Genomic DNA, 24856 nt, shown 5'->3' with positions numbered 1-24856 from the left:
TTTTCTTTCTTTTTGGTGGGCTTCTTTGGCCTCTTTTTTTATTTGGGCTTCTTTGGCCTCTTTTATTTTTCATAAAGTCTGGAGTCTCATCCCGACTTGTGGGGGAATCATATTCTCCTTCATCCTTTCCTCACTGGGGCAATGCTCTAATAATGATGATCATCACACTTTTATTTACTTACAACTCAATATTACAACTATGACTCTATATGAATGCTTCCGGCAGTGTACCGGGATGTGCAATGATCTAGCGTAGCAATGACATCAAAAAACGGACAAGCCATGAAAACATCATGCTAGCTATCTTACGATCATGCAAAGCAATATGAAAACAAATGCTCAAGTCATATGATGATGATGGAAGCTACATGGCAATATATCTCAGAATGGCTATGGAAATGCCATAATAGGTAGGTATGGTGGCTGTTTTGAGTAAGATATAATGAGGCTTATGTGTGATAGAGTGTATCATATCACGGGGTTTGGATGCACCGGCGAAGTTCGCGCCAACTCTCAAGGTGAGAAAGGGCAATGCATGGTACCAAAGAGGCTAGCAATGATGGAGGGGTGAGTGTGTGTATATCCATGGACTCACATTAGTCATAATAAAGAACTCATATACTTATTGCAAAAGTCTACTTAGCCCTCGAAGCAAAGTACTACTACGCATGCCCCTAGGGGGATAGATTGGTAGGAAAAGACCATTGCTTGTCCCCGACTGCCACTCATAAGGAAAGCAATCAAAAAGCACCTCATGCTCCAACTTCATTACATAATGGTTCACCATACGTGCATGCTACGGGACTTGCAAACCTCAACACAAGTATTCCTCAATTTCACAATTACTCAACTAGCATGACTCTAATATCACCACCTTTATATCGCAAAACTATTGCAAGGAATCAAGCATGTCATACTCAGCGATCTACAAGTTTATGTAGGATTTTATGACTAACCATGTGAATGACCAATTCTTGTCATCTGTCTAAAAGGATATAAGTGAAGCAAGAGAGTTTAATTCTTTCTACAAAATATATGCCCACGCTCTAACAAATATAAGTGAAGCAAAAGAGCATTCTACCAATGGCGGTTTTCTATGTGAAGAGAAACAGGCAATCCAACTTCAAATGATATAAGTGAAGCACATGAAGCATTCTATAAAGCCATACTCAAAAGATATAAGTGAAGTGCAATGAGCATTCTATAAATAAAACAAGGACTATCTCATACCAGCATGGTGCATAAAAGAAAAATGAAAACTAAATGCAAAAGACGCTCCAAGACTTGCACATAATGCATGAACGAAACGAATTCGAAAACATACCGCACTTGCTGAAGAAAGAAGGGATGCCTTCCGGGGCATCCCCAAGCTTAGACGCTTGAGTATCCTTGAATATTTACTTGGGGTGCCTTGGGCATCCCCAAGCTTGTGCTCTTGCCTCTCTTCCTTTTCCTCAGATCGAGACATCCTCGATTAGACACTTCATCCACACAAAACTTCAACAGAAAACTTGGTAAGATCCGTTAGTATAATAAAGCAAATCACCACTCTAAGTAATGTATAAAACCAATTCATATTTTGTTTTTTAATTGTGTCTACTGTAATATAGCTTTTCCATGGCTTAATGCACTGATATAAATTGATAGATTCATCAAAACAAGCAAACTATGCATCAAAAACTGAATCTGTCAAAAACAGAACAGTCTGTAGCAATCTGAACATCCACCATACTTATGGTACCCCAACAATTCTACCAAAATTAGAAAAAATAAATAAGTTGTATATAAATACATTTCAAAAGGAATCAGAACCAATTAACGTTCCAGTTAAAAATGTAAAATCGTGCACTACAGCCAAAGTTTCTGTCCAGCACCATACAAACCAACAAGCATTGTAAACATCCTAAAGGCAAACCTTGGCACACTATTTTTATAATACAATGGAATTATACAAGGGGATAATTATTTTTGATGAAAAGTTTCTGTAATCAAGATTCACAAAGTTTCCGTGAGCATGAACAAAGTTCAAGGAGCTCTCCCACTTCAACAATGCTTGTCTTTCTTACTTTCACTTTCCTTTTTGAAAAGTTTTTAGGTTCCCCTCTTTATTTTTTTGTTTTTAAACTATATAAAAGCACTCAACAGAAATAAATGACTCTCTAAAACTTCCGAGTTGTCTCCCTGGAAATGCTTTCTTTAAAGCCATTAAGCTAGGCATATAGTGCTCAAGTAATGGATCCACCCGGGTCCCAAGGTATATCAAAGCCAATTTTAGTTAACAATGATATGTGATTTAGTAGTGAGCACAAAGTAACATACATCAAGCAATGACGAAGTCTAACTCTCTTCCTATGCATCGGTATGTCATAAAAGAACAATTCATGCACACACCAAGTAAAGGCCAATGCATACTATAAGCAGTTTCTTGCAATTCTATCGTATTGGAAACATAAAGAGGCTGAGATAAAGTTCCTCTCTCATAATAATTGCAAGTAGGAGCAGCAAGCACATGCATATCACATTCATCAAAATCATCATGTGCAATGGTAAAAGGCAACCCATCAATATAATCCTTAATACGCACAAACTTCTCTGATAAAGTGTGGTAGGGAGAATTCAAAAAGCTAATAGGACAATCATGCATGGGTGCAATAGCAACAATTTCATGTTTAACATAAGGAACTATAGCAAGTTCATCTCCATAAGCATAATTCATATTGGCATCTTGGCCACAAGCATAGCAAGCATCATCAAAAGGGGATATTTCAAGAGAATCAATGGGATCATAACAATCATCATAGAAATCATCATAGCAATCATCCTTCGGTAAGCACGAAGGGAAATAAAACAATGTATGAGTTGAAGAGTTACTCTCATTAGAAGGTGGGCACGGGTAGCTAATCCGCTCTTCCTCCTTTTGTTCTTCGCTCTCCTCATCATCTTTTTCATCCAATGAGCTCATAGTTTCATCAATTTCTTCTTCCATAGCTTCCTGCAAAATATTAATCTCTTCTTGGACAGCGGAGAATTTCTCAATATATGGTTTAACATAAGCATTAGAAGCATAATTATCATAACAATATTCAAGTATGGCAAAACTTTCAGATTTGTAAAGAGTAGCATCATTCTTTTCAATCAAAGAAGCAATTTCAAAAGCACCCTTAAAAGCAACAAATTCTTCAATTTGTTAAACATCATAGTAATTATAAACACCCTTAGCATAAGAAGATACGATCCCATTATCAAACTCACATTGGTAGGGAAGGTGTTTCTTAGGGTTTTCAGAACAACAAGTAACATCATATATTTCACATAAATTCCAAGCATAGCATTGCAAACGTTGAATTTGATCCCATAATAGTTTCCCTTTTTCAGATATACGGTTGAAAGCACAAGTGCTCCCTAGGTGGTCTTGGTAATTAATGTCAACATATCTCTTGTTGGACTAACACTTTTATCTAGTATATTTTAGATAAGTTCAACAATGGAGTGGCATGGACTAAAGGACGTGGGAACTCCTTCAAGATGCTAAGGACAAAGGATTGGCTCAAGCTTCAAGCTCAAGACTCTTCATTTTACATTTTAGTGATCGAAGATCACATTGAGTCTATAGGAAAAGCCAATACTATCAAGGACGGATGAGGTGTTGCTTAGTGAGTTTCTTGCTCCATAGTGCTTAGTGATATGCTCTAAAACCCTCAACTACTTTCCCACTTCCACACATATGTCCTATACCTAAAGTCAAACTCGGCCATACCGATTCTTTCTATCTGGCGCCACCGAGTTCAGATGAGATAGCCACTGCCACAAACCCTAGGCAAATCGGTCTCACCGATAGGGATCTCGGTCTCACTGAGATGGGATTGTAATCTCTCTGTGTATGTCCATTATCAAAGTTGGTCTCACCGAGTTTGAACAATCGGTACTACCGAGATTACAATGCAAACTTCCTGGTTGACTCATTACCAAAATCGGTCCCACCGAGTTAGAGTAATCGGTCCAACCGATTTTGCCTGACCAACTCTCTGGTTAGCTAATTACCAAAATCGGTCTCATCGAGTTTGTGTAATTGGTCTCACCGAGATTACGTTATGCCCTAACCCTAACCATATCGGTCCTACCGAGTTGCATTTCGGTCCCACCGAAAATCCTAACCGTCACTAGATTTGCTGAATCGGTCTGACCGAGTTTCTCAATTCGGTCCCACCGAGTTTGGCAAGTTGTGTGTAACGGTTAGATTTTGTGTGGAGGCTATATATACCCCTGCACCTCCTCTTCATTCATGGAGAGAGCCATTAGAACAAACCTACACTTCCAGCATCCTATTTCTGAGAGAGAACTACCTACTCATGTGTTGAGGCCAAGATATTCCATTCCTACCATATGAATCTTGATCTCTAGCCTTCCCCAAGTTGCTTTCCACTCAAATCTTCTTTCCACCAGATCCAAATCCCATGAGAGAGAGTTGAGTGTTGGGGAGACTATCATTTGAAGCACAAGAGCAAGGAGTTCATCATTAACGCACCATTTGTTACTTCTTGGAGAGTGGTGTCTCCTAGATTGGCTAGGTGTCACTTGGAAGCCTCCGACAAGATTGTGGAGTTGAACCAAGGAGTTTGTAAGGGCAAGGAGATCGCCTACTTCGTGAAGATCTACCTCTAGTGAGGCAAGTCCTTCGTGGGCGGCGGCCATGGTGGGATGGACAAGGTTGCTTCTTTGTGGACCCTTCATGGGTGGATCCCTCCGTGGACTCGCGCAACCGTTACCCTTCGTGGGTTGAAGTCTCCATCAACATGGATGTACGATAGCACCACCTATCGGAACCACGCCAAAAACATCCGTGTCTCCAATTGCGTTTGAATCCTCCAAAACCCTTCCCTTTACATTCTTGCAAGTTGCATGCTTTACTTTTCGCTGCTCATATACTCTTTGCATGCTTGCTTGCTATGTATTGTGAAAGTTAAACTTGTGCCTAAACTCCACTTAAACTTAAAGAGGTTAAAAACTGCAAGTTTGGTACTTAGTGTCTAATCACCCCCCCCCCCTCTAGACACCTCTTCTCAAGGTCCTACAAGTGGTATCAGAGCCAGGGTCTCCATTACCTTGGTTTAATCACCATTGGAGGAAGATGGATGAGTCTACTTTGGGGAGTCTTAGACATAGAGTGCCTATTCTTAATGGAGAGTACTTTCATGAGTGGAAAAATGAGATGCTTGTAATTTTCAATCAATATCATTTGAACAAGTACATTGCTAGCCCTTGTGCACCTCATGTTGATTCATCCTACTCTTGATGAGTCAATTGACATGATTAGGAATTTTAGAACTGTTAATCTTATCACTAGAGGCTTGCCTAGAAACTTGTTTATAAACTTGCCTACTCTTGAGTGTGCCTACACTATATGGAAATTTCTTGAGGAACAATTTCCAAATTATTCCTTGAAAAATCTAGATGAAATTCTTCATAAGTCTATTGCCTTGAGTAAGATGAATACTAGTGATCCTATGTTTGGTGATCGTCTATTTGAACTTACAAACCTTATGCGTGCCAAAGGAGATGTTGGAATTATTGGTGATGTTATTTCCGAAGCTATAAGAATTCATAAGCAAGATCATTGTCAAACTCACTCTAACGAATCACCCTCTCTAGGATTTGATCCACCACATGACGATGTTGAACATGGATACTATGATGAGGATGATGATAGTGACTTCGATTTTGATGATGCAATGAGACACTTTGGTCTTATGGCAAATCTTCAGGGATATATGTCAGGAGGAAAGGAATGGGTTCTTGATAGTGGATGTACCGATTACATGACCGGAGATAAAGACATGTTTCGTGAGCTTGCTGAAAATGATGGTCCTCGAAAGTATGTCACTTTCGGTGACAACTCAAAGGGTAAGGTGGTTGGCCTCGGTAAGGTGTCTATATCACATGATAGCTCCATACAAAATGTTATGCTCGTCGAATCTCTTGGTTACAACCTACTTTCAGTATCTAGACTTGCTGATTTCGGATTCAATGTCCTATTTACTGAAGTAGATTGCCAAGTGTTTCATCGAGACAATCATAAAATGGTCTTTACCGGTATACGTAGAGGTGATCTATACATTGTTGATTTCACTAAAAAGGCTCAACCTAAAACTTGCTTCATTGCTAAATCCTCAAAAGGTTGGTTATGGCATAGACGACATGTCACGTTGGCATGAGAAACCATGACAAGCTTATTAAAGGAAATCATATCCTTGGTGTTAATGATGTCATATTTGATAAGTATAGACTTTGCATCGCTTGTCAAGCAGGTAAACAGGTTGGAGGAAGGCATCCCGTGAAGAACATCATGACCACAAGGAGGCCACTTGAGCTACTTCACATGGATCTCTTTGGTCCCAACTCTTACAAGAGTCTCAGTGGAAATTCTTTTGGTCTAGTTATAGTTGATGATTTTTCAAGATTTACGTGGGTGTTCTTTCTCGATGATAAATCGCAGGTCCAAAAGATCTTCAAAAACTTCGCCAAGAAGGCCCAAAATCAATTTGAGGTGAAGATCAAGAAGGTTCGCAGCTACAACAGAACGGAGTTCAAGAACGCAAATGTGGACACCTTTCTTGACGAAGAAGGGATTTCACACGAGTTCTCGGCTACGTACACACCTCAACAAAATGGAGTTGTTGAGAGGAAGAACCGGACGCTCATCGAAATGGTGAGAACGATGCTTGATGAGTTCAAGACGCCAAAGCACTTTTGGGCCGAAGCGGTTGAGAAAGCTTGTCATGCAACAAATCTCTTGTATCTCCACAAGCTACTCGGCAAGACAGCATATGAGGTCCTCACCGGTAACAAACCCCAAGTTGGATACTTTCGAGTATTCGGCTCAAGGTGCTACATTCTTGATAAGCATCACCGTTCTAAATTTGCTCCTAAATCTCATGAAGGTTTCCTACTAGGTTATGGCTCAAACTCTCACACTTATAGTGTCTACAACAATTTCACCCAAAAGGTTGAAGAGATGGTAGATGTGAAGTTTGATGAATCTAATGGCTCGCAAGTAGAGAAATTGCCAATTGATGTAGGAGACAAAGATCCTTCGGAAGCAATCCAAGACTTGTCTATTGGCAAGGTCCGTCCAGCGGAGGTGAAGGAGAGTACCTCGTCCGTCGAAGTGGAAGCTTCTACTTCATGACAAGGTGAACCAAGAGTTGATACGGAAGCATCCACAAGTGGGACACACCAAGATGAAGAAAACGAGGAAGTGCATCAAGATGAACGTCAACAACCTCCTTCTCCACCACGACAAGAGAACGACAATGCCAACAATGAAGAAGGCCAAGAAGAAGAACAAGATGAAGAAGAAGTTCAACCAAGATCCAAGCAAAAGCTTTCACGAGTTTGAGCAAGAATTTCTAAAGACCATCCCGTCGAGCAAATCTACAATGATATTCAAACTGGGAGAATCACTCACTCTAAAACTCGTTTCGCTAACTTTTGTGAAAACTATTCTTTCATCTCTAGCATTGAACCTATGATGGTCGAAGAAGCATTGGAAGATCTGGATTGGATAAATGCTATGCATGAAGAGCTACACAACTTTTAGAGGAACCAAGTTTGGACATTGGTTGAGAAGCCCGACAACAACCACAACATCATCGGTACCAAATGGGTGTTTCGCAACAAGCAAGATGAAGATGGACAAGTAGTTCGCAACAAAGCACGTCTCGTCGCCCAAGGCTACACACAAGTCGAAGGTATGGACTATGGTGAGACTTATGCTCCCGTTGCTAGACTTGAGTCCATTCGCATCTTACTTGCCTATGCTAATCACCACGATATCACCTTGTACCAAATGGACATTAAAAGTGCTTTTCTAAATGGTGAAATAGAGGAGGAAGTTTATGTTAAGCAACCTCCCGGCTTTGTCAACCCTAAGAAACCAAATCATGTTTACAAACTTCACAAAGCTCTTTATGGTCTTAAACAAGCTCCTAGAGCATGGTATAAATGCTTTACCAAGTTCCTTATTGAAAAAGGCTTTGAAATTGGGAAAATTGATTATACTCTTTTTACTAAAAGGTTTATTGGGGAACTATTTGTGTGCCAAATCTATGTTGATGATATTATATTTGGTTCAACTAACCCTCATTTTAGTGAAAAGTTTGGGAAGCTAATGTCGGAGAAGTTTGAGATGTCTATGATGAGTGAACTCAAATTCTTTCTTGGGTTGCAAATCAAGCAAACTAAGGAAGGTACTTTTGTCTCTCTAACAAAGTACACCAAGGACTTATTCAAGAAGTTCAATATGCAAGAATGCAAACGTATGACTACACCCATGCCTACTAGTGGACATCTTGACTTAACCAAAGATGATGAACTGCTTGATCAAAAGGTTTATCGCTCTATGATTGGTTCATTGTTATATCTATGTTCTTCACGTCCTGATATTATGCTAAGTGTGTGCATGTGTGCACGATATCAAGCTGCTCCTAAAGAATGTCATCTTAAGGCCGTGAAAAGGATAGTGAGATACTTAATTCATACACCAAATTTTGGCATTTGGTATCCTAAGAGGGCCTCTTTCGATCTTGTTGGATACTCCGACTCGGACTATGCCGGATACAAGGTTGATAGAAAGTCCACTCCGGGTACTTGTCAATTTCTTGGTAGATCTCTTGTGTCTTGGTCCTCCAAGAAACAATACTCGGTATCCTTATCCACCACCGAAGCAGAATACATTGCCGTTGGTTCATGTTGTGCTCAATTACTTTGGATGAACCAAACTCTTAAAGATTATGGGATATATGTGAAACATGTTCCATTGCTTTGTGACAATGAAAGTGCTATCAAAATTGGTCATAATCCCGTGCAACATTCTCGAACTAAGCATATTGAAGTTCGTCATCATTTCAGTCGAGATCATGTTGCTAAGGGTGACAATGATCTTAAGCATGTTTGCACCGAAAAGCAATTAGCGGATATATTCACTAAACCTCTTGATGAGAAAGTGTTTTGCAGGTTAAGAGGAGAATTGAACATCATTGATGCTTCAAACTTGGAGTAGAAACTCCATTGGATACATGCAAGACATGAGCTTATGACTAATCCTTGATTTTTTTCTCTTATGATGAAAATCTTATGTCTTGGATATATTTGTATCTTGCATGTTATCTAACTCATGTAGGTACTTGGTTGAATCAAAATCCATGAGACTGTAATCAACTCACATCTTGAGCAATCTCTACATCACCAAGTTTCTACACTATGGTGGTTGAAGACAAGGAAGCACGAAACCATTCAAACATATCCTTTGACAAATTCTATGTTGAGCTTCATGATTGTCATTTTTGGATAAACAAGTGCTCTTCCTTGCAAGAACTAACCCATGTAGGTAGATGGACTCAAATTCCAAGTAGTGCTCCAAACTCTTGATGAGCTACATCAACCTTGAGCAACCCACACAAGTTCAACTACATGGTCAACACCACCAACCAAGGTATGTCATTCCATCTTAGAGAAGCTTTACTCCAAGTCATGAGCTAAAGTAACTCGACAAGATGTGAATACATCAAGATGCTTAAATGAAAAATGGTAACCCCATTTTGAGCTTAAACGATGAGTATGACCTATGATCAAGTGATCTCACTTGACTCCTAAGTCAATATACTCTAACATAGGTGACTTTGTCGCCGACCATCTCTAGATGAAGTTCTCTTGTGTTCTTCTCTGTGTTTTTGCATTTGTCTCATGCATATTTGTTTCCCCTTTCAAAAAAAACTTCATCTAGATTTCTTTCTGTTTGCTCTGCATTTTCTGCATCCAATTCATTGCATATCATTCAGTAACTTCCTTGCAAATCTTTGTGAGATCTTATTAGTCTAGTGAGCTGAGGTGACAAGTGTTTTCTCTGTGATGAACTCGGTTACACCGATTTGTTGTTTTCGGTCCAACCGAATCCTTTCGGTACAACCGAAGCATACCACTCGGTGTCACCGATTTCACAACAGGAAAAATAGTTTGCCACTTATTTTGTGTTTCTTCTGATGCAGCTCCACTCAATGAATCTTGTCCTCTACAAGCATCACATTTTTATCATTGCCTTGTGCTGTGACTCAAGGACCAAACCCATTCGACAGATTCCAGAAAACCCTTCTTGGAAATTGATGTCAAAGGGGGAGAGAGAGATCACATCAAAGCTTATCATTTAGAGAGAGATCACATCAGAGAAAGAGTATATCACCTCCTCAGGGGGAGAGAGATCTCCATGGGGAGAGAATACTCAAGTAGAAAGTATTTCTCAAGGATCCTAGATGCTTGGTGTTCAAGAGGAGAGATGCCACATGTCTTCTTGAGGGGAAAGACATGTTCATATGTGCTTATTTGCATTAGCTTGCATTAGCTCTCTTCATTTATATCTTTTAGCTCTGGTTTTCTGTTCCCTATCTTCTCCCAGTATCCTATGCTAGATTCAGGGGGAGCAAGACATCTATGGGAAAGAAATCATTTAAATTCATTGCATATCTTTATTCTTGGGGACATGTCTAATCCAATGTTGTACTTAGTACTCACTCTCTACATGTCATCCCAGTCTTGGTATTCTTGTGGTTTCTTCTGTTTTCTCTGGCTAGTAGACGTACCTGTGTTATCTAACCTTGTTTATGCAGGTTCATTCCATCCTAAGCCAACTCAAGACTACAAGGTAAGTATATGCATCACAATCATGTGTATGAGGAATTATTGCTCATGTACATACTGTTTGCAAGAAGGACTCATGGGCATGAAGCTATTTTCTTCAATATTCTTTGTTCTGATGCATGTGGCCAAGATACATGTAACACATTTCCTGCTCTAGCATGGTTATGCTCTCACATGCTTCTACATTCCATATTCACATGATTGCATATATGTAGGGGGAGCCTATGCTTGTTACATGTCTTTCCAAAGCTTTACTTGTCATTCTTTATATCTTCATCTAAAGCTTTGATGTATGTTGTCATCAATTACCAAAAAGGGGGAGATTGAAAGCACAAGTGCTCCCTAGGTGGTTTTGGTAATTAATGTCAACATATCTCTTGTTGGAATAACACTTTTATCTAGTATATTTCAGATAAGTTCAACAATGGAGTGGCATGGACTAAAGGATGTGGGAACTCCTTCAAGATGCTAAGGACAAAGGATTGGCTCAAGCTTCAAGCTCAAGACTCTTCATTTTACATTTTAGTGATCCAAGATCACATTGAGCCTATAGGAAAAGCCAATACTATCAAGGAGGGATGAGGTGTTGCTTAATGAGTTTCTTGCTCCACAGTGCTTAGTGATATGCTCCAAAACCCTCAACTACTTTCCCACTTCCACACATATGTCCTATATCTAAAGTCAAACTCGGCCATACCGATTCTTTCTATCTGGCGCCACCGAGTTTAGATGACATAGCCACTACCACAAACCCTAGGCAAATCGGTCTCACCGATAGGGATCTCGGTCTCACCGAGATGGGATTGTAGTCTCTCTGTGTATGTCCATTATCAAAGTCGGTCTCACCGAGTTTGAGCAATCTATACTACCGAGATTACAATGCAAACTTCCTGGTTGACTCATTACCAAAATTGGTCCCACTGAGTTTGAGTAATCGGTCCAACCGAGTTTGCCTGACCAACTCTCTGGTTAGCTAATTACCAAAATCGGTCTCACCGAGTTTGTGTAATTGGTCTCATCGAGATTACGTTATGCCCTAACCCTAACCATATCGGTCCTACCAAGTTGCATTTCAGTCCCACCGAAAATCCTAACGGTCACTAGATTTGCTGAATCGGTCTGACCGAGTTTCTCAATTCGGTCCCATCGAGTTTGTCAAGTTGTGTGTAACGGTTAGATTTTGTGTGGAGGCTATATATACCCCTCCACCTCCTCTTCATTCGTGTAGAGAGCCATCAGAACGAACCTACACTTCTGTCATCCTATTTCTGAGAGAGAACTACCTACTCATGTGTTGAGGCCAAGATATTCCATTCCTACCATATGAATCTTTATCTCTAGCCTTCCCCAAGTTGCTTTCCACTCAAATCTTCTTTCCACCAGATCCAAATCCCATGAGAGAGAGTTGAGTGTTGGGGAGACTATCATTTGAAGCACAAGAGCAAGGAGTTCATCATCAACGCACCATTTGTTACTTCTTGGAGAGTGGTGTCTCCTAGATTGGCTAGGTGTCACTTGGGAGCCTCCGACAAGATTGTGGAGTTGAACCAAGGAGTTTGTAAGGGCAAGGAGATCACCTACTTCGTGAAGATCTACCGCTAGTGAGGCAAGTCCTTCGTGGGCGACGGCCATGGTGGGATAGACAAGGTTGCTTCTTCGTGGACCCTTCGTGGGTGGAGCCCTCCGTGGACTCGCGCAACCGTTACCCTTCATGGGTTGAAGTCTCCATCAACGTGGATGTACGATAGCACCACCTATCAGAACCACGCCAAAAACATATGTGTCTCCAATTGCGTTTGAATCCTCCAAAACCCTTCCCTTTACATTCTTGCAAGTTGCATGCTTTACTTTCCACTGCTCATATACTCTTTGCATGCTTGCTTGCTATGTATTGTGAATGTTAAACTTGTGCCTAAACTCCACTTAAACTTAAAGAGGTTAAAAAGTGCAACTTTGGTACTTAGTGTCTAATCACCCCCCCCCCTCTAGACACCTCTTCTCAAGGTCCTACAATGGTTTCGCACATAACAAGCATGCTCATCTAAAGATTTTCCCTCAACTAAGCTAGTTGGGGTTTCAGCTCGAGCACATAGGGATCGAAGATGATCCAAGTAAAAAGCTTCAGTAGTGTGATAGATTTTGAGTGGTTCTTCAACCATTGGAGCACTAGGTACAACTATATTTTTGGTATTTTGCATTTCCTACCCATAACTAAAGATAGAGAACAACTTAGAACAGCAAATAAAAATTACTTATTGATAAAGAAAACAAGCACACACGAGAATATTCACCCCACGCTATGACTCCCCGGCAACGGCGCCAAAAAAAGGTCTTGATAACCCGCAAGTATGCGGGATAGTTGTAGCCTCTTTCGATAAGTAAGAGTGTCGAACCCAACGAGGAGCTAAAGGTAGAACAAATACTCTCTCAAGTCCTATCGGCCACTGATATGACTCTACGCACGATTGACGTTCGCTTTACCTAGAACAAGTATGAAACTAGAAATACTTTGTAGGTGTTGTTGGATAGGTTTGCAAGATGATAAAGAACACGTAAACAATAACTAGGGGCTATTTAGATAAAGATGCAATAAAGTAAATATAGCGAGTGTGGAAAAGTGATGGTAGGAGTTGTGGACTTGTCCCTAAGCAATTGACTATGTTACTAGACCGGTAATCACTATTGCAATTCTATTTGAGGGAGAGGCATAAGCTAACATACTTTATCTTCTTGGATCATATGCACTTATGATTGGAACACTAGCAAGCATCCGCAACTACTAAAGATTCATTAAGGTAAAACCCAATCATAGCATTAAAGTATCAAGTCCCCTTTATCCCATAAGCAACAATCTACTTACTCGGGTTTGTGTTTCAGTCACTCACGCAACCCACTATAAGCGAATCATGAACGCATTGCAACACCCTACAGCGGGGATCCCTCACACTTGCGCGACACGGAGGGCACCATAGGACAGCACCAATAATAAAACATGCAACTCAAACCAATCATAGCAATTCATCAATTACCGATATGACAACGAAAATCTATTCGGACATCATAGGATGGCAACACATCATTGGAAAATAATATGAAGCATAAAGCACCATGTTCAAGTAGAGGGTACAGCAGGTTGCGGGAGAGTGGACTGCTGTATATAAAATGGGGAAGGTGATGGAGATGTTGGTGAAGATGACGGCGGTGTTGGTGAAGATCGCGGTGATGATGATGGCCCCCGGCGGCGTTCCGGCGCCACCAGAAGCAAGGGGGAGAGCCCCCCCTTCTTCTTCTTCTTCCTTGACCTCCTCCCTAGATGGGAGAAGGGTTTCCCCTCTGGTCCATGGCTCCCATGGCGTGGGAGGGGCGAGAGCCCCTCCGAGATTGGATCTATCTCTCTGTTTCTGCGTTCTCTGTTTCTTCTCCTTCACCGTTTCCTTTATATCTGGAGATCCGTAACTCCGATTGGGGTGAATCTTTCGCCCAGATTTTTCTCGTAAAATTAGCTTTCTTGCGGCAAAAGAACAGCGTAAACCGCCTTACAGGTGGCCCACGAGAGCACAGGGCGCGCCTGCCTCCCTGGGGTGCGGCCCCCTGTCTCGTGGCCACCCCGGACATTGTTTCGCGTTGATTTTACTTCCCAAAAATGAAAATATTCCAAAAAAATCTCCGTCCGTTTTTATCCCGTTTGGATTCCGTTTGATATTGGTTTTCTGCGAAACAAAAAATATGCAACAGACAGGAACTGGCAATGGGCACTGGATCAATATGTTAGTCCCAAAAAATAGTATAAAAAGTTTCCAAAAGTATATGAAAGTTGAATAATATTGGCATGGAACAATCAAAAATTGTAGATACGACGGAGACGTATCAGCGAGGCTGAGGCGCGATGGGGTCCAGTGAGGGGTGGCTCAGGCATGGCGGGGTTCGGCGAGGAGCGGCCACGGTGGGGTCTAACAAGGGATGGCTGCGGCGGGTCTCGTTGAGTGACGGCCGCGGCGTCGTAAGTCGAGGGGCAGAGAGGAGGAGGTTGGGGAGGCTCGGGCGCGACAGGGTCGGGCGACAGGAGGCCGCAGCGGGGAACGGCGAGGAGCGGCCGCGGTGGAGTCCGGCGAGGGGCGGCGAGGCGGAGTCCAGCGAGGGGCAGCGAGGCAGAGTCCGGCGAGAGATCCGGAGGGCGCTCCATGGCCGCGAGTGAGGGGCCGGAGGCGACGGGTGATGAAGCTGGGGCCGGCCAGTGGAATGTCATCCTGGCGCCGCGGCACTGGGCTGGGTCCGGTAGCCGGGAAGCTCGGGTGAGCGGCCGGCGGAGAACGCGGTTCCCTCCATTGCCAGATCAAGAGGGGTGCATACTGGACGTGGGGTGGGTGGTGGGCCAGGAGGGGAGAGGATAATGGACGGGTGGAGTGGGTGGTGGACCACCGGGTGGGTGTGTCAAGCGCGCGTGGTGAGAAAGAGGCAGGCACAACGGATCGCGCGCCTGGCGAGATAGGCGGGCGGCGCGGATCGTGCCATGTCATCAATCTGTGGGATCAATCCGTGCCGTGTGTTTTCTCTTTGATGTCTGCGTTTATATTTACAGACGGCAAAGTCCTCATTTTGCCGTCTGTAAATATAAACGCAGATGGCAAACACTTTGCTATCTGCTTTTTTTGTTACAAACGGCAAAGTGAGCTCTTTGTCGTCTGTAGAAAAAAAGGCAGACGGAAAAGATTCTTTGATGTCTGCCTTTTTTTGCAGATGGCAAAGTAAGCTCTTTGTCGTCTGTGTTTTTTTTGGGAGATGGCAAAGTTGATTTTACCACTAGATTTTCTTTGCCATCTGTTGATGATGGCAAACCATTTCTTTGTCGTCTACCCTGACGAAAAGCTCACGGCAAAGACTATGAGATTATGCAACTCCCGAATACCGGAGGAACACCTTGTGTGCTATCAAACGTCAGAACGTAAATGGGTGATTATAAAGATGCTCTACAGGTGTCTCCGAAGGTGTTTGTTGGGTTCGCATAGATTGAAATTAGGATTTGTCACTTCATGTTTCGGAGAGGTATCGTTGGGCCCTCTCGGTAATGCTCATCACTATAAGCCTTGCAAGCAATGTGACTAATGAGTTAGTTGCGGGATGAAGCATTACGGAACGAGTAAAGAGACTTACCAGTAACGAGATTGAACTAGGTATGATGATACCGACAATCGAATCTCAGGCAAGTAACATACGGATGACAAAGGGAACAACGTATGTTGTTATGCGGTTTGACCGATAAAGATCTTCGTAGAATACGTAGGAACCAATATGAGCATCCAGGTTCCACTATTGGTTATTGACCGGAGATGTGTCTCGGTCATGTCTACATAGTTCCCGAACTCGTAGGGTCCGCACGCTTAACATTCGATAACGATTAGTATTATGAGTTTATGTGATTTGATGTACCGAGGGTTGTTCGGAGTCCCGGATGAGATCACGGACATGACGAGGAGTCTCAAAATGGTCGAGACGTAAAGATCAATATATTGGAAGGTTATATTCGGACATCAGAAAGGTTCCGAGTGATTCGCGTATTTTTCGGAGTACCGGGGAGTTACAGGAATTCATCGGCAGAAGTAATGGGCCTTATTGGGCTTTAGTGGAGAGAGGGGAGAAGGGCCAAGATGTGGCGCGCACCTCCCCCCTACCCAAACCGAATTGGACAAGGGGTGGGGGCGCAGCCCCCCTTTCCTTCTCCCTCTCCCTCTCTTTCCTTCTCTCCTACTCCGAATACGAAAGGGAATCCTACTAGGACTTGGGAGTCCTAGTAGGACTCCCTATGCTTGGCGCACCCCCTAGGCCGGCCACCTCCTCCCTCCCTCCAGTATATATGGGGGAGGGGAGCACCCCAAGGACACACAAATTTCTCTCCCAACCGTGTGCGGTGCCCCCCTCCACAGTTACACATCTCGATCATACCATCGTAATGCTTAGGCAAAGCCCTGCGCCAGTAGCATCATCATCACCGTCGCCACGCCATCATGCTGACGGAACTCACCCTCGTCCTCAACTGGATCAAGAGCACGAGGGACGTCATCGAGCTGAATGTGTGTTGAACGCGGAAGTGTCGTACGTTTGGTACTAGGATCGGTTGGACCGTGAAGACTTTCGACTACATCAACCGCGTTATTGAAACGCTTCCGCTTTCAGTCTACAAGGATACATGGACACACTCTCCCCTCTCGTTGCTATGCATCACCTAGATCTTGCGTGATTGTAGGATTTTTTTTTGAAATTACTGCGTTCCCCAACACTTGGAAGCAATGAACCCAAGTTATTTCAACTATAGGCTCAATTTGGAGTACCATGCTCTGGGTGTTTGTTTTAAGCAATAGAGTGCTTTGTCAACCTTGCGAACATAATGTGGTATTCTTACTCTCATACTCAGGTGGTTGTCTCATGAACACTTCCTCTTCCAGACCATCATGCAGAAATACATTCTATACATCTAGTTGTCTTAGGCTGACCAGGGGCGAAATTGGGCCTGGGGCAACTGGGGCTGTAGGGGTGGACGAAACGGTCCGGTCCTTCGGTCCGGCTCGCGGCCCGCTCGGTGCAGGCCGGCTCGGTCCAGGCCCGCTAAAAAAAGTCATCAGTCCGGTCCCTAAAAACTGGACAGAAATTTTCTCGGTCCGGTCTGGTCAAAGCTCGGTCCGCTCGTTCGGACCGCGACATTTAGCCCAGCTCACATGCCAGAGCCCACAACAACCCATATAGAGCCCAGCACGGACAGGAATAAAGGCAAAGCAGAGAGTTCAAGTGCTCAACCCCATCCGTTCCCCTCCCCCGACCCCGAGCGGTCAAGCGCCGCCTCCGGCAGCTGCCGTCGTCGACCACCTCCTGGTGCTGCGGTCGTCAACCACCTCGCCGTAGACCACGAAGCCGTAGTACTGGAGTGAAGGAGGAGAAGAGGAGGGAGCGCAGCGCGAGCAGCTGCCCGCCGTCGAGTTGAGGGTCGGCCGCCGCCGTCTCCACCTGTCCGTCGTCGACCACCTCCTCGCCGTCTTGCTGCTGTCGATCAGAGATGACCACGAAGCTGGAGGAGGGGGAGGATGTGCCTGCAACTGCACGCCGTCTCCCCTACACCTGTTCGATCTCCTCTGTCCTCTCCTCTGTTTTATCCTATCTCTGACAGAGGTATTCAGTGCCAAAATTTTCAACAATTAGTACCGAATTGTTAGCAGTTCGCACTGATCTATTGAGTGTTGAATACACCATTGTTAGCAGTAGGTACTGAATTCCAAAATTTTCGTTTATCATCTTTCGTCCATTCTTCAGCTTGTCATTGTAAACCTATTGCAAAACTTGCTTACTTACTGTCGATTCCATCGTCTTTCGAAACAAAGATTCGTAATGTTCAAAATTTGTCTCATATATGCTGTATTCTTGGTCCATTTGCTTTACAGAATATAAAAGGACGACTAAACAGTGGCTAAACAGAGTCAAAAACCTCCCAGCGCACTCCCAGGATACATATACAGTCGGTCCAGTCGGTCGTCTCGGTCTTGACCGAGCTTTGCTGCAGCCGGTCCGGTCCTGAAAATATGGACCGCCAGCCACTTCGGTCCGGTCCGGACCGGACCGGCCGCGGCCGGTCCAAAGCATGGCTCGGTCAGGGATCGGACCGGACCGGACCGTGTCCACCCTGCCTGTAGCCCCAGGCGTGGCCCAACTAGCACCTGTAGTATAGAAGCAAATTTTTGAGAATTCGAGATAGATAGAAGATTAGCCCCAGGCTTCACGTAAAGGGCTTCAGGCCATTAGCCCAAGTCAAGTCGATCGATCGAACTGAAAATCAATGGCGCAGTACGTCGATGCTTCGATCTGTCGTTCGTTTGCCAAGGAAAAAAAACCTCTCCCGATCAAGAAACCCTCGCCTAGTTGCCGCCGCCCTCGTCAGTCGTCAACCGCCTTTCCCCGCCTGCTGCCGCGCCGCCGCCCGGTCCGGCGTCCTGACCACCTGCCTCTCCTTCTTCTGATTTTCTCGAAGTATTCCTAAATTACAATGCACGCACACACTGCCCTACAGCGGCACAGGTAATACGGTATTGCTCAATTAATTAGAAATCCTTCTATATCATCAGCCATTCCAGCAATTAATTTTTTCTAAATCTGTATCATCTAATTAGTTGAGTATCTTCAACAATACTCAACTCAGTATCGTCTAATTATTTTCCCTAGTTCCTTTTATATCATGCAAACTCGATGAATTGGTGGTGTTAAATCATATTACATAGTTCTTATTTCATTGTTGTTAGGAGATTACAAGTCCAAAATGAAGAGGACCGGTACAATTTAATCTTTCCAATCAGTTGAGCGTGATGTACTTACAAGCATTGATGATATTAATATTATACAATGCTATCAAAAAAAAGAGGAAACGCAAGGGGTACTACCTCGTGGACTTTGCGTAAATGGTATGATATGTTCTTTCTTTTTTGCAAAGTTCATATGAACAATTGATTTAGTCTATGTCCAATGTCTTGATTTTAAATACTTGATTTTATGTTTGCAGATCCAGGCCCTTCTAGCTACTATTGCCGGTGAAGAAATGATGGACTTGAATTAAGGAAGTCTTCGGTAATTTGGTACCAAACCATGTTTGCAATGATGCACTTTGTTTAACTATTTGTTTTTACGGAATTTCCTCTCGTGATAGTAATGGATTTATATTTCGTTTTGAATGTGATTTTATGCTATACTTATAACACACGTTGGTGTGTGTGGTATTAATTTGACGATATATTTAGTTGGTTAGTTTTAGCTCCAAGCTTTGAGAAATCCTGGCTCTGCCTCTGGCAATGACTAACACAAGTCTGATGGTTGCAGCTTTCACTACAGAACTAAAAGTGTCCTCATAATCAATATCATAATGTTTCTTAAAGCCCTTTGCAACTAGACCTGCTTTATACCTATCAATGAAGCCATCTGCCTTCTTTTTAATTCTATACACCCATTAAATCAAAGAGGTAAACATATCATTGATTGCAAATAATCTACAGCTTCCTGGGCACCAAGACAATCACCCACCGCCCAAGCGTCCTACACGGGGTCAGGCTATTATGTACACCTTTGGCAGAGAGGCTCTGTCGAGAAGGAAGCGCCCCGATGTTTTCCCTCCGGCTCCTATTTATCTAGTGAGTAAATACTTGCTCTTCAGCCAAGTAACTTGCCAAGGATTGTACTTGTGTGAAAAACTGTGTTTCCTAGTTTGTTCTTTTGTTTCCTACTTTGTTCCTTTGTTGCTCTTCAGCTCTGTCGAGAAGGAAGCGTCCCGGTGCCGCCCGCGCCCACCGGAGCTGCTCGGCGCGCCAAAATCGCACGCATCCGGTCTTCGTTGCCGGAGCCGCAACGGAACCAGACGAGGTATGCCCCCAGCAGAAATGCGTTGTGGACGCGTACTTCGAGTGGCGCCACGAGGAGCAGATCGCTGCTACCAACGGCGTCGAGCCCCCGCGGCCGCCACAACTCCGAGGGGCGGTGCCGATGGCGGGGCGTCCCAGGCTGCACCCTCGAGGCAGTCCTCGACCACATCGAGGCTGGCAACACGCCGCGCCTGGATTACTTGGCGCCCCCCTCCTTCTCTCGCCACCGCGGCAGCTCCTGGACGTCGAGGCGCATGGAGACGGCGATCTCGTCGTCATCGGGCTCTGGCTCTCTTTCCTCCGGCTCGCTGGCGCTTCGCCCCATCAAGCCGGGGCCGCAGGAGACGCCACTTGGGCGCTGCACCGGCGGCGGCGCCCTCGTCATCAACGAGGGCGTCCACCCCTCTCGTTCTTCCTACCGCCTCGTCAGGCCGAAGACCGAGCCGTATTTGCTCCCCGTGAAGGAGCACGAGACCATGGCCGCCGCCGACGAGACCGCCCTCAACTGGGCTAAGGAAGACTATGTCCGCGAGCAGATGGAGCGCTAGCGTCGGGCCTTGGAGGAGATCGTCGCTCGGCGCCGCGGACGCGAGGAGGGCGGCGTCGTCATCCTCGACAGCGACGACGAGGAAGCTCCCGGGCCGTCCAACCCCCCGCGCATCGGTAACGCTGGTCAGGGGAGCAGCAGGGACGGTAGCGATAGCCAGCACGGCGGCGACGATGACGGCGGTGACTATACCCGGTTCTACAAGCTCCTCGGCATGTAGAAGGCGGGAGGCGGCGGTGGCTGGGCGTAGTTGTCGTTTTTAGTTTGTGTTTTTAAGTTTTTGTACAAATATCAATGAAATCGCTTAGTTTGGACGAAATTGTGTCATGTTTGGCCGATTTTATGTTTTAAAAAATGGCGTCTAAGGGCGACCTGAGGGCGGTGGCTGGGAACCCAATCGGCCCCAATGCCGAAATTATCGCCGGTTCGCCCCCAGGAGGCGCTATCTCAAATCCCCTGGAGGGCCGAATGGCTGAAGATGCTCTAACAGGTTGACAAGGATGAGGATCCTTACCAGAATGAGAGGAGGTATGAAGAGTTTTGTGAAGCTAGAATGAAGCTTCCACTCGGATATGAGTTGTGCGCCGTATGTTTTTTTTGAAGAGCCCTGGAGAAATGCATCACTACCGCGTGGAGATGTAAGTCAGTTGGCGCCCCTTCGTTCAGTGCGTGGCCCCCAACCGCGGTGGTCATCAGGCTGGCTCGGGGTCTTCCACCTCTGCGCCCGTGCGCCGCATCCTTCCGCTCGGGCAAAACTCCACTCCGGCGTGTCGTGCGTCCTGCTGCTCTATGCCTCCCAGGCTGGGCTGCGCCGCCGCTGGCATGGCGCGTGCGTCCACCGTCGCCCACACCACCCCTGCCTCAGATCCATGCTCATGGGTGCTGGGTGGATTGTCGTGGTTCCCCTGCCTCGGGCGGGCCATACGGCTCCGGCACCCCCGGTCTGGTCGCCTTTGCGGCCGGGCATTTCAGCTGCGTCTGGTGTGTGCCCGTGTCAGCCGCGTTTAGCGCTGCCCCTGGCCACAGTTCCATGTAACCTTCGGCTCTCTGTCTCCGGGAGAAATCCCTTCGCTGGTTACTTGCCAGCAGCAGCAACGGCGATGCCTTCGCGGCGCCGCTTCATCGTCTTGGAGGCGCTGCTGTGGAGTTCAGTGCAGCTATGGTTTTGGACGAAAGTCCTGCAATGATGGCGCATGTGGGCGTCATTCAACCTTCCTGAAGGTATCGCGAAAACCCATGCTTCCATCCTCTCACCTACGCCCGTCCATCCCATCATCGACATTTGTCTCTCCATCGAGCCATCCCATCATCGACTTTTGTCTCTCCGTCGAGCCAGTCACCGTCATCCATCCATTCGTCTGGTGTTCGTCTTCGGTGTTGTTCCCCGGTGTCGGCCATGTTGTTGTGCATGTTCAAGCCCCTCCCACGGTGGCCATTGTGCTGCTGTGAGCTTAGTGCTATTGGTGTTGTTCCGGTTCATCTTTGCTCTTCGACGACGCAAGATGCCTCCCCAACTTGCTAATCGTCCCGAATTCCCGTGGCGGAGCTCCCAGTCAAGGTTCGTGTTGTCACTCGTTGGTTGTGGATGCTCCTGAGTAGTGTCGTGAGGTTCGGTATGCACGCTGGTGCGGTGTGTTAGGTTGCTTGCTTAGTCTTGGTATTGTGATCCTTAGATGACACCCCTCTTCTACTTGTGCCTCCATGGTGTTGGTCGTTTGGTCTGCTAGCTAGGTCATCCCTTGTCCGGGGCGTCCTTTTTCTTCTCTTCTTCAGTTATTGATGTGCGTCATTTTTTCTTTCTTCTTTTGTAACCTTGTTGCCTGTACGGTTTTCGGCCCGGTTTCCCTTATAAACGGGGTCAATTTGTTTAGGTTTTCGATCCTGTTTCCCTTATAAACGGGAAGTTAAGGGGTGACTCTTGGCTTTGGCAGCTTTTTGAGCAATATATTCAGGTGGGGATCATCTCCCCCCGTGACCGTTCAAAAAAAAATGCAGTGAGCGATTATGTTACATTAGATTCTGCAGCTGCGAACATCAGCAGCTGCACACATCCTATTGCACAAGTATTTGGGAGGCAAGGTGATTCCTGTCATGTGCATGCTGAAAGAAATTATGTGATAATCGATACTAACTTTTGTTCTTATTTTTAATGTAGACCAAGCCGGAGATGCGGAATGACAGGTTCTGTCCAGGAAGGGTGTGGTACAATCTGTTGAGAAGATTTGCAATAGCTGAAGGTGTCTACAACTATTGCCTGAGATTCAAGAACCAGATAGTCTGCTAGTAAAGCTAAAGAGAGATGAACTATTATATGCCTTTCTTGGATGATGGGTTTGACATGTCGTGTGAGAGCGATGTCAAACAACAGATTGTGTGCATGGTGCATCCATTTTGTTGAGAGAATGGTTTCTTGGATGATGTGATGCAACTACTGCAGAAGTTATCTTTACTTTGTTTGAATGAACTGTGTTTGCTGGAATGTTATTCACATTGGGGAAGATGGTGACAAGTGTCGGCTTCGTCATGGTGACATTCACTTATTGGTTATGAGTTTTACAGGTGTATCATGTGTTCACAGTTTACCGTAGGTTTGACTGTTTCTAGGAGAATTGTTGAGGATGGGTATTTCTGTTTAAGGTCTGCTTTGGGGCGAAACCTGCAGGTCGTGGTAAGAAGTGCCAAGGAAGTATTATGTGTTTTCTTTACTGATCATCCATTCGTCCCGATGCTGTTCTGTGGACATGTGGTACCATGTGATTCTGTTTAAAGTCCCAGGAGGTGTCTTCTCCTTAGTTTCATTTGGAATGTGAGTGCTCATTTGAAGATCAACTGCTCCTTTTCTTTAAGTATTGAAAAACTGAATTCTTACCAAGGATAGATGTGGTGGCATGATCGTAAAGGTTCTCCTTTGCGCTCCAGAATTAGAAGATAACATTTTTTTCCAGATGTCCAATGGCTTGATATGTGGAAACCCATCCAGTCTTCGTGAAGTTCGAGTGCCAAGTGAACAGTTTCAGCAAGAAAACTCGAAAACCGGCAGTGTCCAGGATGTCAGTAGTTTGGAGGGGCTGTGTCTATGTGGAAGTGGAACACAAGAAATACGTCTTACTGTCAGCATAGTTTAACTAATTAAAGTAACACCGCCCATTCACTGTATTTTAAGCTTGATTCGTGCTTTGCAGGATGAGCAAAGCCAGGAGAAGTCACTGCTGAGAATTTGGTATATGTGTCGGATGCCGGCAACAGAATATTTCAAAAGATGTGAGGCTGGGCTCCGGTGGCGATGAGAAAACTCTGAATTCAATGGCAGATTTTTCAGGCCTCCCCCACCCATGTTCTTCTAGCAACTTCAATGAATACTATGAGTACTAGTTTATCAATGTTTTGCATCTAACCTGAATTATTTATCTCCTGTAGGTTTGTGCACTGAGGCTTGTTCCTTATATGAGAAGAAACAGAAGATATGTCGTCAGACATTTGGATCTCCACATATTTCAGTATAGTTATGGACTGTTGAAGGAGCAATGATTAGCTCCGCAAGCGCAGTTGGTTCTCCCAAAATGACAGCTACTAGGAAGATAGACTCAAGAAAGAAAGAGACATAAAAATAGCTCATTGATTCTTGTTGTCCAATGATATGTATTCTTCTTGTATCCTTTTAAGTCAACAAGATGCTGTAAAATAGCTCAGGTGGTAACAGCTGAAGTTACCACCTGCCAACAACTTGCGGCAGGACCTGGTTTCTATAAGGTTTTGCTCGATTTATCATGGGAGGTGTATATTTTTTTAACAACCTAAAGCCAAGCACTCTCTAACCTTTGCTCATCTGTCATTGATATTTTTGACATCTGTGTGGGAACTTCTAGTCCTCTAGCTTTATATATTCCCAGATTTACCCAAGCTGACTGTAATCCTTCTCTCTTTAATTCATCACAATAATCTAAACTTCTCCTTGAGTTGTTCAATGCTCCCCTTAGTCGTTCACTGTTCAATTGATAACATCAGATTCGGTTCTTCTTAATATAGGGACAGCCCCTAATGTCAGCAGATATCAGTTCATGTAGTAGGCCCACTCTGACTTCCACACTGCACCTCAGTACTGTCTCAGTTGAATTAATGCTGCTAAAAAATCTTTGAGCTCGGGATATTATGCCACGTTCCTCAAATGCTATGGATGCAAATGTGCAGCCTGAAAAATGAAGATCATCACCAAATTTACTTCAATGGCATGAAC

The 24856-nt window shown here is 44.6% G+C and overlaps 1 protein-coding gene across 5 annotated transcripts; it reads left to right on the top strand.

Moving 5' to 3' along the window:
• The first annotated feature begins 17469 nt into the window (after positions 1-17469).
• On the top strand, positions 17470-21335 carry LOC123135980 (uncharacterized). 5 transcript variants are annotated; one of them, XR_006466422.1, is made up of 4 exons: positions 17470-17847; positions 18972-19127; positions 19226-19298; positions 19713-21327. XR_006466422.1 is itself a non-coding variant. In XM_044555255.1 (4 exons), exons 3-4 carry the CDS (start codon positions 19773-19775, stop codon positions 20621-20623), a joined length of 735 nt encoding a protein of 244 aa, XP_044411190.1. In that variant the 5' UTR covers positions 17470-19127; positions 19226-19290; positions 19713-19772; the 3' UTR covers positions 20624-21335. The 5 variants fall into 5 exon arrangements, 3 of the variants coding, with proteins under 3 accessions (XP_044411190.1, XP_044411188.1, XP_044411189.1); XR_006466421.1 differs by having other exon boundaries at positions 18969-19127; positions 19713-21275; XM_044555255.1 differs by having other exon boundaries at positions 17470-19127; positions 19226-19290; positions 19713-19847; positions 19964-21335.
• Positions 21336-24856: the final 3521 nt, after the last annotated feature.

Source organism: Triticum aestivum, chromosome 6B (assembly GCF_018294505.1).
Source record: "Triticum aestivum cultivar Chinese Spring chromosome 6B, IWGSC CS RefSeq v2.1, whole genome shotgun sequence".
NCBI classification, from domain to species: domain Eukaryota; kingdom Viridiplantae; phylum Streptophyta; class Magnoliopsida; order Poales; family Poaceae; genus Triticum; species Triticum aestivum.
Note: the sequence above shows the minus strand (reverse complement) of the source record. Positions and strands in the feature narration are given on the sequence as shown.